We start from the raw sequence: 15224 nt of genomic DNA, 5'->3' as shown, positions 1-15224 counted from the left end.
TCGTACTGAGGGTTCAGCATGTGCATGTCACTGTGTCAGGTTTTTGAAGCTGCACACAGCCGAGCGGCAAACCAGTCTCCGAGCAGTTTATCAGGACGGCGAGACAACGTAATTATGGAAACATCAGAGGCACAAGTCCAGAAACACTTTAATCTGCAGAAGAGAGGAAGAAGCCTCTCTCTCTTTCTCCCTCTCACTCACACACACAAACACACACACACACACAACACACACACACACACACACAATCTGTATTCTCCTCCATAGCAACACTCCCCCCCCCCCACCCCGTCACATTGATCTTGATTGATTTTTCACACACTGCCTGTTACAGATATAGATTTATTTTCAGCATCACACTTAATTGGAGATGCAGCGCTGTACCTCGGCCATCACGCCTTTTGCTTATAAACACTGTACCATATACTCAGAGGAATTTCCATTTCATGCTGCTTTATACTTCTGCTCCACTGCACCTCAGGGGTAATGATTGTAAATGTTTACTCCACTACATTTGACTGACAATTTTAGTCCCTTTTATCAGATTGCAATCATTTAAAATTCTGCTACTTCATCTTAAGCTTCATGAACTATTTAGAAACCCTCTTGGATCAGATGAAAAATGCATTGTCACAAAGATGAAAACAGAGCTGTTTTTCTGAGATCGTGACGAGTTGATTTTCTGTCGAAATGTGGTTTTCACATGACGGCAACAGATAATGAAGTTTACCCGATAGGACTTTTTATATCATTTATGTAACACAAAATAATTTCCATTAAGGTAAAATTGATGAGGTTTTATTTATGAGATACTAATAAAAATGATAGATTTAATTTGTAAAGCGCCTTTAATGTGACCCACGGCCGCTTTACAAGATGTAAGGACAAACAACAAAACAAACAAAGTAGTAGTATGATACATGTAAATAATAACAATAATAACAATAATAGTAGTAATAATAATAATAATAATAATAGTAATAATAATAGTAATAATAATAATAGTAATAATAATAATAGTAATAATAATAATAATAATAGTAATAATAATAATAGTAATAATAATAATAATAATAGTAATAATAATAATAGTAATAATAATAGTAATAATAATAATAGTAATAATAGTAATAGTAATAATAATAATAGTAATAATAATAATAGTAATAATAGTAATTTAAAAAAAAAATAATAGTAATAATAATAATAGTAATAATAATAATAAAAAAAAAATAATAGTAATAATAATTTTAAAAAATAACAATAGTAATAAAAAATAGTAATAATAATAATAATAATAATAATAGTAATAATAATAATAATAGTAATAATAGTAATAATAATAATAATAATAGTAATAATAATAATGGTAATAATAGTAATAATAATAATAATAGTAATAATAATAATACTAATAATAATAATAGTAATAATAATAGTAATAATAATAGTAATAATAATAATAGTAATAATAATAGTAATAATAATAATAGTAATAATAATAATAATAATAATAATAATAATAATAGTAATAATAATAGTAATAGTAATAATAATAATAATAATAATAATAATAATAATAATAATAATAATAATAGTAATAATAACAATAATAATAATAATAGTAATAATAATAGTAATAGTAATAATAATAATAATAATAATAATAATAATAATAATAGTAATAATAATAATAATAATAATAATAATAGTAATAATAACAATAATAATAATAATAGTAATAATAATAGTAATAGTAATAATAATAATAATAATAATAATAACAATAATAATAATAGTAATAATAATAGTAATAGTAATAATAATAATAATAATAATAATAATAATAATAATAATAATAATAATAATAGTAATAATAACAATAATAATCGAGCAGCTTTCTCTTTTACTCTTTTCAGTACTTTTTCTACTCTATTCTTTTTCTAAGGCCTTGGTGCAGTTTGAATTTCCTCAAGATTTAAACTGAGAAAGTATTTCACCTTGAGTTCACGCTCTTTCTATCAAATGGTGCCAAATCACATTTTAAAAAAACACTACATTTGCAACCACACTTGTGTATCTTTCTTCGATAACATTCCTGACCTACGTAAGCATTGGTCCACATTGGAGCAAACTGTTCTGCTATGTGTTTGTAATGCATCATGGTTCATGGTGTGGGAGGGTTATTTTATGATGGTTCTGTGTGGGGGGCAGCATGGTAATGATGTGTTAATTTTAAGGTCTGTATGCAATGGAGTCTGTATCCAAAGCACTAAACATGCAGCTTTATCCTGGATTTATAAGATGAATATTTCCTGTCTGCACAACAGGTAGTCACACTTGTGTTTACTGTACTGTGAACCTGAATGTGTCACCTCATCTGTTTCTCTCTTCCGTCATTTCTACTAACGTGTTATAAATGTATTTCTGGTTGACTGTTTGTGTGATGTGCCCTGGCAACCCAGGCAAAGGGACATTAAATAAGCAGAAGTGGGAGTAACTAAGTACATTTGCTCAAGTACTAGGGACTTTAGGGACTTCTACTTTACTTGAATATTTCAATTTTATGCTACGATGTATATTCTAAACCAAAAGTACTTTTACTCCACTCCATTTATTTAATACCTATTGTTACTTTACAGATTTGGATTAATGATGGGAAATATAATGAACCCTTAAATCAGACTTTAGTTACACCTGGAGTAAATCTACAAGCTACCCTGCCGTATGCAAAGGCATTAAAACTAGCTGCACCTTTACCAGCTAATGATCAACAATTATAAAACATATCAGAGATATTATTCCAAAATGGACCAATCTGCAGAATGAGTACTTTTACTTTTGGTCCTTCAAGTATCTTTTGATGCTATTACTTTTCCACTTTTACTTGTACCAGAGTATTCCTACACTCTGGTACTTAAATCTTAACTTAAGTACACAATCTAAGTACTTCTTTAACCTCTGTAAATAATTAACAAAGACCGTCACGTCTAAAAAACAAACGGTAATACCTTGTTATTTGCGACGGTGTTGATCAGTTGAACTGCAATTTTAATACTGAATGTTATTTCATCCTTTTAATGACACTTTAAGACATGCACGCTCTGATTAACCCCTCTACATCACCTGCACCACTTTCCATCTGATGACTAACAACATGCTGTGTTTCATTATTGATAGACCTTATTGACCTGTTTGTCTCCTCTCACTGATGATAATGATTTGCCTTCCTGTTTGTCCTCGCCGAGCTGTGGGAAGAATCTAGATCAGGAAAACCACGTAAGTGAGGCTCGAAGAGGTCAAAGTATAATCTATTTCATTAAAATGTAAGGCGAGAAATAAGGTATGATTTGACACCAGATTCAGTTATTTTCCCTCGTCCCATCAATCGTCTCAGATGTATCTTGTGACCCTTTTAAGGGGTTTGAACTATGAGAAGACTGGACCAATACTGAACATAAATCAAGCTCTTAAGTTCATCTCTATTAATGCACAGATGCATCAGTATAAATAATGTACATCACACAAGCAGCTTCAGGTAAATTGTAAAACTGAACATGGATTTATAAAGCACTTTGTATTCCTACGACCACTCAAAGCACTTTTAGACTACATGCCAACATTTGCACACATTCATCAGGTGCCAAACTGCTCATCCTCTAATCTAATGCTCATTCACAAACACACTCACGCAATTGAGGATTTAGTATCTGGCATAAGGACATTTTATCATAGCCAATCTTCCAATTAATGGCCAATTTAAATGACAAAAAGGATGTCTAATATATATAATACGCCTATGTGTGTTACAGTTGTATCTATCATGCTTTTCCCCAAACTGCAACGTCTTGATTGGACTCCTTTGTTTAGTCTGTAACATAATCTCACACTAGCGCTTACATTTGCTAGCTTTCAAACACATTGTACGTGATAGGCTAAGGGGTGGGACATCTCTAAGCGATTGATCAATCACAACAGAGCCGGCCAGCTAACCAATCAGAGCAGACTAGGACTCTGGTTTCAGACAGAGGGTGAAAAGAGGAGCTGCAGCACAGGCAGTCTGAGAAAAATAAAGAGCTGTTTGAACATTAAAGTCACAGTAGAGGCACTAAATACAAATAACCTGAAAATGAGCAGAGTATTCTAACTAGTTTCTTTATACTCTGTATTCTAATGATAGGCTAATGAATAGTAGGTATTGATATATACTTTTCTAGTGTTTGACACATACCTGATAGCCTTGAGAATTTCCCAATTTGGGATAACATCTTCTGGTATTTGTACTTAAGTATGACACATATGTAGTAGGCCTATAATATCCTATGTTTAAATATATATATTTGTTTATATTCTGTATTATATTGATACTTTATACCTTTCTGGTGTTGCCATCCATCCATCCATCCATCTATCTATCCATCCATCCATCCATCCATCCACCATCCATCCATCCATCCATCCATCCATCCATCCATCCATCCATCCATCCATCCATCCATCCATCCTCCCACCCACCCACCCATCCATCCATCCATCCATCCATCCATCACTTATATCTACAAAGCTTCCCATTACTCAGTATATTTTCAGCTCAGTCAATGAATGGCTTGTAATTTAACTACGTCCTAAGCAACAGCTTCCATTTCAAGTGTGGTATTAAGTACTTTCACAGTATTTCCTGTTATCCCCACCCCCCGACCCCCCGACAGTGAACAAGACTATAATAAGAAACAATAAATTGGCTCCTACTGTTCTGAAGGTGGCCTTATCATGCCCCTTGCTGAACAGCTATACACAATTAGTTCTGCCTATAGAATAAGGCCCTTATAAAACCCATTCACCATGTCGCTGTGGTATAGTGCACCAAATGTTTTCAGATCCTGCCTTCGTATCATGCGACTGCAGAGTCCATGCTATATCTGTAGGAGGACAGATGGCCGTCCCTGTTGGTGCAATTCTCCACAGCTTCTCCGAGCTAATACACCCGGCATATGGACATGCATCACAGGGTGGGGACTGGCACCGGGCCCTCAGGACGGCACGCTGACAGGATACGGGGATACGATGTGTGGTGCAGATTTCCTAAACAAATGCTGGTCCAAAGCCACCGAGCAAAACTCAAAACCCAACGCCCTTATCAGAATCAGAATCAGAGGGGAAATTTCAATTGTTACAGAAAAAGTAAAGATAGAGACAAACAATACAAAGCACTATTAGATCAAGTTAGCACATAAGATTTAAAAATATATTGAAAATGTACACTTTCAGGTCGAAACGTGGCAGCAGCGGCATTATTTATGGGATAAATTGAGAGTAACATGTAGAATAAAGTTTATGGTACACGCTACTATTATATTTTACACTGAGCTACTTACAGAGCCTTGTTAGAGTATTACAATTGTCAAACTGAGATGGAAGCCAGTAATATTAATAATCTTATCTAGGTGCCGATTGCACGTACGTTTTATTGCCCAAAGGTGTCGCATTTCTTTTGTGGAGTCACATTTCCCTTACATAAATGTTCCTTCGTCTCAGGAGAGTGAATCTGCAGGTGCTTCTTGGCAGGGTGCTACCAACGGCAGAGATCAGGTCATGCCTTTTCATAAAAGGAGGGCCGCGGGATGGCGACAGTCTGCCATGGGCCATTAAGACGAGGGCAGAGAGGCAGTTTATCCTCATTTAGGGCAACCTTGGTTGAAAGGTACCTGGATATCTCTTTGTGTTTTGTCTCTTTTCCACTATCAGAGCGCACTTGAGCTCTCCTTCTGCTCTGCCTCCCCCCCCCCTCAACCCACCCCCACATTTCTGGACTCATCCCAACTGAAGGGATTATTGGCCTTCTGAAGGAATAAAACAGGCACTCAAAAAACTACAGCTTGAGTAAAGACATTTTACAGCTGCCATGCTGATGCTATCCACCTTCAGCTCGGGTGCGATCAATCTGAGCGGTGCAGTAATAATCACCAGAGAAAGACCCCACTGTGTTTGGATTCTCTGCTTGTCTGGAGTTATTTACCATGTCAGAGCAGGAACACCTCACAGGAAGAGGAGGCAGCTGCAGAGACCCTGTGCTGCCATCATGTGGTCAACACACGCATCAACACAACGAAACTCCACAAAATAACCTCTCAGAAGAAGTGCCGAGACCTGAGGCTCAGGTTTCCTCTTTTCTTCCTGGATATATTTGTTTATTCCATTAGGATTATTTGGGTTTCATAGACTTTTTTTCAGGATAATGACTAAGTTTCAAACCCTAATTATTTTTCTATTCAAATAAATTACAATAAATTAAGTGTATTTTTATTTGGAGGCCATTGTCAGCTTTATATACATACTGTACACACACAGACATGTATATATGTGTATGCACGTTTACAAGGGCTTAAAGATGCTTACATACATACATTTACATACATGTTATGTACATAAATTCATACGTATTTTCAGCATGTCTAGAAAAGTAAAACATTCATTAAAAAAATATATTTTGTTTTATGAAATATATAATTATTAAAGAACACAACAAAGACACGAAGAACATCAAGAAAACATGATGAACAATAAGTTATTCAAAACATGTTAAAAGACCGTACAGATGCTGTTCTGTTAGTGATGTCTTTAACATGTTTTTAAATCTTACCGATACATACTACTTATCGGACTCTTGAGTAATTAAAGCTGTCAAATAATGAATTGGAGTAAAATATTACACCGTTTCCCTCTCAAATACATCGGAGGAGGAGTATAAAACAGTAAAGCTTTGAATAGATGCTAAACAACATGACTATGTCACTGCATTTCTAAAAAGACACAAAGATATCATCTCAAACAACAACTCGGTGAAACACTTTCCAATTTGAGGTTTTATTATTTGGAAAATTAAGTCTCAAAAAGTCAAGATACAATTGAATAACAAGGGCACACAAATTCAAAGTGAGGTTGAATATATGGCATATTAATGCTTAAGATCCATCAAAGTGTTTGCACACACCAGCGATGCGACTCCAAATCAGCAGCAGGAAATCCATAGATAAAATGACAGGTTCAAGTAAGACAAGTAAATACAGTTTGTGTTAGTCCTTACATTAAAATTCAAAAAGAGAAAACACGCCTTAAAAGAGAGAATTAATAAGCAGTGATTTATCAACAGCAAATGTTAAAACATCGAGCAAGGCATTGAAATTATATCATCAAACCTACAATATAACTTCAGCCTAATGTGCATCCTTAAACTTAAATTACATCCTGAAAATATTTAACACGTTTGTATTTTTTTACAAAGCATTTAACACTGATGAACGAAAAAGAGCTGAAAACGGAACCATTCCATTACAGAATCATTCTAAATATTCATATATATATAAAAAAAGGAAAATAATTGCAACCATAATAGCACACGTCCACAATCAACACTATTAAAGAGAAGCCTGGGTTCACGATGAGCAGGTTTGTCCGAATTAACCCAGTTTTTCAAAGCAACGATTTTTTTTTGTTTGTTTTTTTTACATTGGTTATGTTTTCTTCCAGTTACACAGGAGGTAAAGGTACGTACCTGAATCTATGCTAAGCAACATCACGGAGTGACACAAAGGAACATCGTAAATACAGGAAAGGTGGATTATGGTGTTTTTTTAAGACCTCAACTATGCAGGCAAGCCTCCCAACTATAGAGGCATCTACATGTCAAATCCATCGAGAATGATTTCTAAAAGTTTATGTACAACATCGAAGCTGCAGTCCGTTGGCATCTCAACATCTCCGACTCGTGACAGTTTGTTGGCTCAGATACAGTTCATAAATATTCTTTGAAGCCGAAGGACTAGCAACTACATTACCTAACATCTAGTCTTCCTAATCCTGTTAAATCCTGGCATTATGTGGCAAAAAAGAACATTTACATACAATTCAAAATCTACTTTACATCACATGTCCAGTATTTTCCTTCTTTTCCCTGTTTGAGAACACACACTGGACATGTTTACAGCTCTACACATCACCCACAGCACCGACTAGAGGAAGATATCTATGTGGTGGCACTACACCAGAGACAAGAGGGACGAATTCAAGGTGCATACAGGTTATTTTGTTTGTCATTAAGTTGGTGTGGGTGGGGTTAAAAATCAACCCAGAGGCTGTTTGTCTGTGCAGGCGTAGGAAACATGCAGAGATGTCTATTCCCTTGTTACATAGTTGGAAATCTGGTACTCAAATCAAGGCTGGGTCATGATGCCAACAAGTCACACTTCATGGCATAACAAGTTATCCTTTCATACAGAAGTATCCAGGTGTTCTAGCTCGTCGTTGAAGTTTCTCAGTCTCAGGTGGAGGTGTGTGTGCGTGTTTTTGTTTGTCAGTGTACGTCAGGTGCTGCGTGCGCTTGTCCGTTCTGTGTTGTGGTGGTTTTGCATTTTGTAAGCCGGCGATTCTGCCTCTAGATGTGCATGATTCTATGTGTACCAGTGTGTATGAAAACGCATCTGCAGCGCTGTGTAGAGGGGGACAGACTATAGGAAAGCACTTGGGTTTGCTCGTGGATCCTTCTGGTTCCTGTAGCGCACGGCGAGCCACACTCCCAGGATCTGTTCAAGACAGAAAGGGGAAATAAATTAACGCACGGTCACGTAGCAAAAGGAGAACAAAAAGCACGTCATCTCAAAATAAGGTTGGTGATGTAGAGCTAGTTGTTGAAACTACTGTAGCTGTAAAACAGCCAACGCATCAATACTCTACGAACTTATCCTTTCTGATATGAAATGTAAATCACAATATTCCACCCAGAGGACAGCAGCCGAGGATAGATTCCTCTCACAAGATGTGCAGTAGATGTTGTGTGTATAAAATTATAACAAAGAGAATGACACAAATGATAGTGCAAACATATATAAAAATCAAGTGCAGTGTTGCTCATTTCCGTTAACGAAATATAGCAATATTAAAATCTACAATTTCAGTGAAAAACAGCAAGCTCATGGTGCATACCTCGATCTCTCTCTTACGCCGGGGCCTCACAGCCCACTTGAGGAGCGTCAAATAAAATCGGCTCCAATGTGAACAGGTTATAGCAGCCGTGCAGCCCGTGTGAGAAGCGCAATCTAGAACATCTAGAGGTTCTTTTTGCAGTTATGTGCCGTGTGCAGAGGATGGCAAAAATGATCTGTGGTAAACCACCATCTCAATGTTTATTTCTATAGAAAAGGTCACATACATAATAGGAAGTAAACATTTATTTTAAAAACAAACTTCCCGTTTCAGATTTAAAATAAGTGTTTTTGTGCAGAGGCTTTTATTCTGAAATATTTGCATTTAAACTCTTTAAATGAAAGGAGTAAGTGCTGTTGCTTCTGTTCATTTAAGTCAGCACACCATGTTTACGTATTTGCATTATGATATATGTAGGTAGTTATGGGCGCTTGTATTCGTTTGTGTATATTTAATCATATATACTTTTTAAGGGCAGGTTTTAAAAAGGCTATAAGGGTGTTATTATGATTAGAATCCCTCTGGCATTTGCTCTCAGCATTGTAGGTGACTTAATTCAGTCGCTTCACTCTTTTTCAATAAAAGGGCCAATCATTCACACAGTTTACTTCACTGACTCACAACTGTATGCAAACAGTTTATGTTCCCTCTGAATAGAGGATATAACATCCATTCAGAGGGAGTACAAGTGGCTGATAAGCTACCAGGGCTGTAGTGAATCTTTGAAGCTTCATTCATAACGCTGACATTCAAATGCCAAATCATCATTTGAAAGCTGCGTGGCTTTTTATTCAGTTTGAAACTCGTTTTCTTCACAGCTGCAGATGAAGCTGTTAAGTCAAAGTCAAGATGTTCAGACTGTGCTCTCCTGCCTGCTGCACAACCCTGTATGTACAGTGCTGCAGCAGCAGCAGCAGCAGCAGTAATACAGCATGGGTTACAGTTCAAAATGCAGGTGTCAAAGTTAGATTTATTTTACCCTGGGAAGCAAATGTCCCCTGATTGAGACGATGGAACAATTGAGTTCAGTGAGGCCAACCTTGAGATCCCTTGATGATTTGCTCTCTGGGAAAAACACTACTCTGAGCCCGATGGATAATCCTTATTATATTAGCAGGTGTAGCTTTGTAACACGGACACTCACCTCTGTGAAGCTGAAGAAGAGCCCGACACCCCCGAGGATCTTCAGAACCTCGGTTGCATGATTCAGCATTTTATCCCCGCAGGTGAAACAGCGAGTGTTTCTGCATAACTGGAGGCAACGACACAGAAAAATAAATGAGGCCTTTAGTCCTCCGCTAGTTTTTTCAGCCGAGGCAGTATTCTCCAAAATCTATTCTGAGAACTTCAGAAAGTTGACTACTTTTAACTTCCCCTGGGGGTATATTGTGTAACAGGATTCATACAGTGAGACTGCAGAAGTTATCTATGATGCAGTAAAATAGAACCCCTTATATAAAGTGAAAGTGTTGATATGTAAGACTCACAGCGGGGCAGCTCTGCCATTCCAGATCAAACTGAGTGCGAGTGGAGGTGTGGTTGAGCAGACCGCAGCAGTTCAGCTGGCTCTCCAGGTCCGTCTTAGTCTTGTTTTCCAACAGTCCCCAGGTGGAGCTCAGAAGGGCCTCCTGCAAATAAGATGGAAACAATTGAATCCACTTCGTTGTATAAAAAGTCTCAAAACAATTTATTTAAGACTTAAAGAGTTAATCTCACCTGCTGCCCACGGTTCATCGCCAAGCAGGAACAGGAAACTCCAAATTGGAACAGGAAAACGATGAAAAGAATCACCATGTACTGGGGAGCAAAGTTAAGGAAACAACTGTGCAAACACATTTCCAAATCAGTGACATTTAACTGAATCTGACTCCAGAAAGGATACAAAGAAAAGCAGGACTTGGTGGTGGTGTATCGCTCCGATGAGTCCAACAATAGCGATGAGCAGCAGGAACACGCCCACTGCGATGACCCCTCCTATGATGTGGATGCTCGACACCAAGCCGAACCCCTTCCCCCATGCTGCTACCCCGATCAGCAGCAGCCCCACCAGCTGGAGCAAAGGAGCAAAGGGAAGGAAGTTAACCAGTGTCAGCTGAGGCAGCGGGATGTGATGAGACTGAGCTCCTCATGTAGCTCACGTTAAGATTACCACAAACACCAGTAACCTTTCAAATACAAGTCACTTCTGTTTTTAGGTCTTTAAGAGCTGTACGAGGATTCAAATACAAGTGTGAAAAATGTGTAAATAGTGCTTAATAATTCAGGTGAAGCACAGAAACAGAAAAAGGAAAAAAGCTGACTGAAGTTTAAATGCTAATAATTCTCAGGCTCATGAGACTGCTGGCATCTGGGGATTTCTCAATGATGTACAAACAATGAAATCATTGTTATATTTGTATTTATTTCTTGATGACTATAAAAAATGATTTGTTTGCTTATATTCTGTAAAATACAAAAAAATAAAACTTTACGATTCATTTTTGATTTTTGTATTTTGATTGTTTGGTATGTCTAACCGCATAATGTTCAACTTTCTCTTTAAGGGGATGTTTGCCCTTGTTGCCTTTATTTTCCCTCACTGCTCTGATTCTACACCGCAGCTACAGCATCACACTCGTGACAGGGAGTGACTCATCTGCCAACATGATTTCGGGCATGTGCACATGCTCCAAAGTTTTGTGACAGGGTGGGTGGTATCTGTAGAGATTCCTTCAGCAGTGAGGCTGACACTGTGTCACAACAGAAAGCAAACAATGCAATGCTACCTTTACCCCCAAGGTGCATACCTGACTTAAGAACGATTAAGACAGCAGGGAAACGTGAGACACAATTAAGACGTTTTAACACTATCAAGAATTTTTTGATTCAACTTGAAAGCAAGTGGTTTTATGATCTCTAAAATTATTAGAAATGCAACTTATGATGATAAAGATACCTTTAACTAATACAACACAATTAGGGCTTATTAATGTATAACTATTCTGATGAAAACCCTCACATTTAAGAAGTTGGATCTATTAATTATATTGTATTTAGTCAGGAAATAGGATTTAAACCCCTTTTATTGTCAAATCAAATTGTCTATATGTTTGTTTCATTGGCACCCTCTAGCAAAAAAATGTCCCTCTGAAAATGTAGCTTCTTATCTTTATGGGCTAATCTATTCACATAAATAGGCACAACAGATAAAAAAGACAAGATGGGTCTGTTAAACATTAATGCTGTGTTGCCCACTGACACACATTGACCAACAATACTTACAAATGGCAGATAAAGTGCTAATAAAAGTAGTTATCAACAAGAGTGTGAACAATTCAGTAATTCAAAGCAACAGTGACAGAAAGAGTGAGCTAATAAAACAATGTGAACAGCTGTCAATAAGCCGCAATGCAACAGCCCTGTAAAACAACATAGTTTTGGTTATGGAAATCATTTCTATATCCTCACATCAGCGCCTTGAAAAACTGTCTAGCCCGCTGTCATGGTAGAGAGGTGAAAAACATAGACTTTGATTGAGACTGATACAACTATAGGAATTAAAAGGTGAATAAAGAAAATGTTGGCACAATAATGCCATGATCTGTATCCATTATGTACAGAGGCCCTTGTGATTTATAATGACCTGCTGAAGATGTTTTGGTTTTTCATACAAATTATGTGTACGAATAGATGTGGGTTCCATTTGTGATCAAAAAATACTTGTTTCTTAAAAAAATATTAAGGCTAAGTAGTTCTAGAATGTTATAATGACCTGTTGTGATGATTATCTTGGTATCTTTTTGGCCATGAAATGTCTATGAGAAGTCAACTTATTTTTAAGTTGACTTTGGTATGTTTAAGGCTATACGTCCAATTCTACCTTATTTAAATATATGGACGACCAAAGTTACAAGATAACATAATACAAAATCAACACCGTTAACCACAGCCTCTATATCTATTGCTATTAAGTACAGTCTCTCAGTTTAGCCATCAGTTCAGGGTGAGTTCATGTTAGCTGTGATGAAGTCAACATGTTGACTATCACAACTCACATGACTGACACACAAACAAACACTGAACTGATAAAATCGAGCTGGGACAGGCTAGGGAGGCCAAGGAAAAGAGGGGATGTGGGAGATAAACCATTCAAGAACATCAATTTCACATTGGGGGGTCAGCCGGCCTCCCAGCTAACGGTAGCTTCGTAGACATATAATGGCGATAGCTAACAGGCTAGCTATGGTTAGCTAAAATGACTACTTCTCTATCTAGAAAGCTACCATACACTAATAATTACTCACTTCTTAAAATATAGGCCGAACAGAAAATAGTTCCCACCTTTAATCGGCTGCAAAATAAAAGCATAAAATATGAAACAAAGAGCAAAATCAGTCATATTTCTGTGTCGTAGCTAACGCTAGCTAGTTATCGTTTATGCATAAGCTAGTGAGGCTCAGCTAACGGTAGCTGGCTAAAAGTTAGCATGATGATCCATTTTGTACACTCACCATGTACACCACATTCAGGGAACAAAGCGCATTTTTGGAACAGGTGAAGCCGCCACAGACCATATTCGAAAAACCTCTATGGGTTAATTAATAAATAAAGATGAATATAATAAAAGAAAAGGTCTCTCCGGAGCGCTTAACGTCTGGACTCAAATGTTTTTGGTCAGCGGAGAGGGCGTCGCTGATGACGTAAACACCGCATCTGACGTAGGGGGTTAAAACCATACGTAATCGTTTTAGGGTAAAACAACAATTCTGGAAAATTCTGTAATAAAAAGGAACATCATTTGTATATAAAAGATATATTCTATCCATCAAATATGTTCAGCTTGTTCTGAAGCACTTTGGATTGCAATTCCACAAACCTGTTAATTAATGTTCCAGCTTATTTTAAAGGGTTCTTTCTGTTAAATGTATATCTAAAACATTTAGGGAGTCAGGAAAAGTGGATAGGACGTTAATATGTTAGAAATATGTGGTGTTGTTAAATCTGGAGATATATCAGGGCAGATACTCCCTGAGGTCAGAGGAAGGTTGGGTGGAAGAAGAGTGAAAAACAACATCTGAAATACGTTAAAAATGCCCTAGGTCACCGAGTGGGGCATACAAAGTCATGGCCGAGGTGGTATAGTAAATCAGTTCATATACAGTTGTTTACTCCCTGAGGTCATAGAGAGTGAAGAGAGTGATGTGGTACGACAGGAGGTTGTAGAACAAACCTCTGGACTACGTCAGAAGACCTCCAGGGATGAGTAAAACAAAGACTAATGTATAGATCACCTTATTTGGGTCCACATCTTCATAGAACATCGCATTCGACACACACACACACACACACACACACACACACACACACACACACACACACACACACACACACACACACACACACACACACACACACACACACACACACACACACACACACACACACACACACACACACACACACACACACACACACTTCTCCTATAAAGTGTATGCACAAAGACTGTTCGGGGGACTTCCACAATTGGCTCTGGGAACCCTGCATCGCCCGTGTTGGTGTATGATACTATGCTGTTGTAATAAACCTTATTATATACAAGCTGGTGTCTCCGGAGACTTCTTCATCATCTTCCCAAACATCACTACAAGATATACCTCATATACAGACTACAGTCATAAACAAGCAACCACAAACAAAACAAAGTACAAAAAACAAGTGCATTTGCGAACTCCAAAGCTGTGAAAACTAGGCTATAGTCTAAATTGTCTATAATTTAAATAGATTGAATATTTATTTTCGGTTTTTCCATCAGCCTACATATCACCATACTGTGTTTAGAATCAGTGTGTTTTAACTGGACTGAAGAGGGTGTGTGACCACGGTGAGTATTAGAAGGCGACGACAGGCCACTTGTTACACAATGATTACACAATGAGGCCTGGCAACACATCAGGGAGACATCTGTGCTACAGCATGACCAAAAAAAAAAACAGGGAAATGTTGAGCTCTGTTTTATATTAAAAGTCATTTATTCCCTCATAAATTTGATTTCCAACCAATTCCACAAATGGCAGAGTTCAGAAAGTTAATCTCTAATATCCTGTTGATGTGCAGTATCAAGCTGCTCATATTAAATTACAAACCAGAACATAAACATTTGCATCCGACTCATTGCCAACTCAGTTTTTGTCAAATACATTGTCGATTATGAATACACTTGCTTAAATGTCTATGAATAGATTAAATGATTGCAAACAAGCAACATG

General features: G+C 37.1%; 1 protein-coding gene across 1 annotated transcript; it reads right to left on the bottom strand.

Moving 5' to 3' along the window:
• Positions 1 to 6848: 6848 nt before the first annotated feature.
• On the bottom strand, positions 6849 to 13653 carry tspan31 (tetraspanin 31). Its single transcript, XM_063884254.1, has 6 exons — positions 13470 to 13653; positions 10862 to 11029; positions 10696 to 10776; positions 10467 to 10607; positions 10124 to 10231; positions 6849 to 8579 (listed from the first exon to the last, which is right to left on the bottom strand). The coding sequence occupies exons 1-6, from the start codon at positions 13530 to 13532 to the stop codon at positions 8505 to 8507; spliced, it is 636 nt and encodes a 211-aa protein (XP_063740324.1). The 5' UTR covers positions 13533 to 13653; the 3' UTR covers positions 6849 to 8504.
• Between the last annotated feature and the right edge of the window lie 1571 nt (positions 13654 to 15224).

Source organism: Eleginops maclovinus, chromosome 1 (assembly GCF_036324505.1).
Source record: "Eleginops maclovinus isolate JMC-PN-2008 ecotype Puerto Natales chromosome 1, JC_Emac_rtc_rv5, whole genome shotgun sequence".
In the NCBI taxonomy this organism is placed as follows: Eukaryota; Metazoa; Chordata; class Actinopteri; order Perciformes; family Eleginopidae; genus Eleginops; species Eleginops maclovinus.
This window is presented reverse-complemented; position numbering and strand designations above follow the sequence as displayed.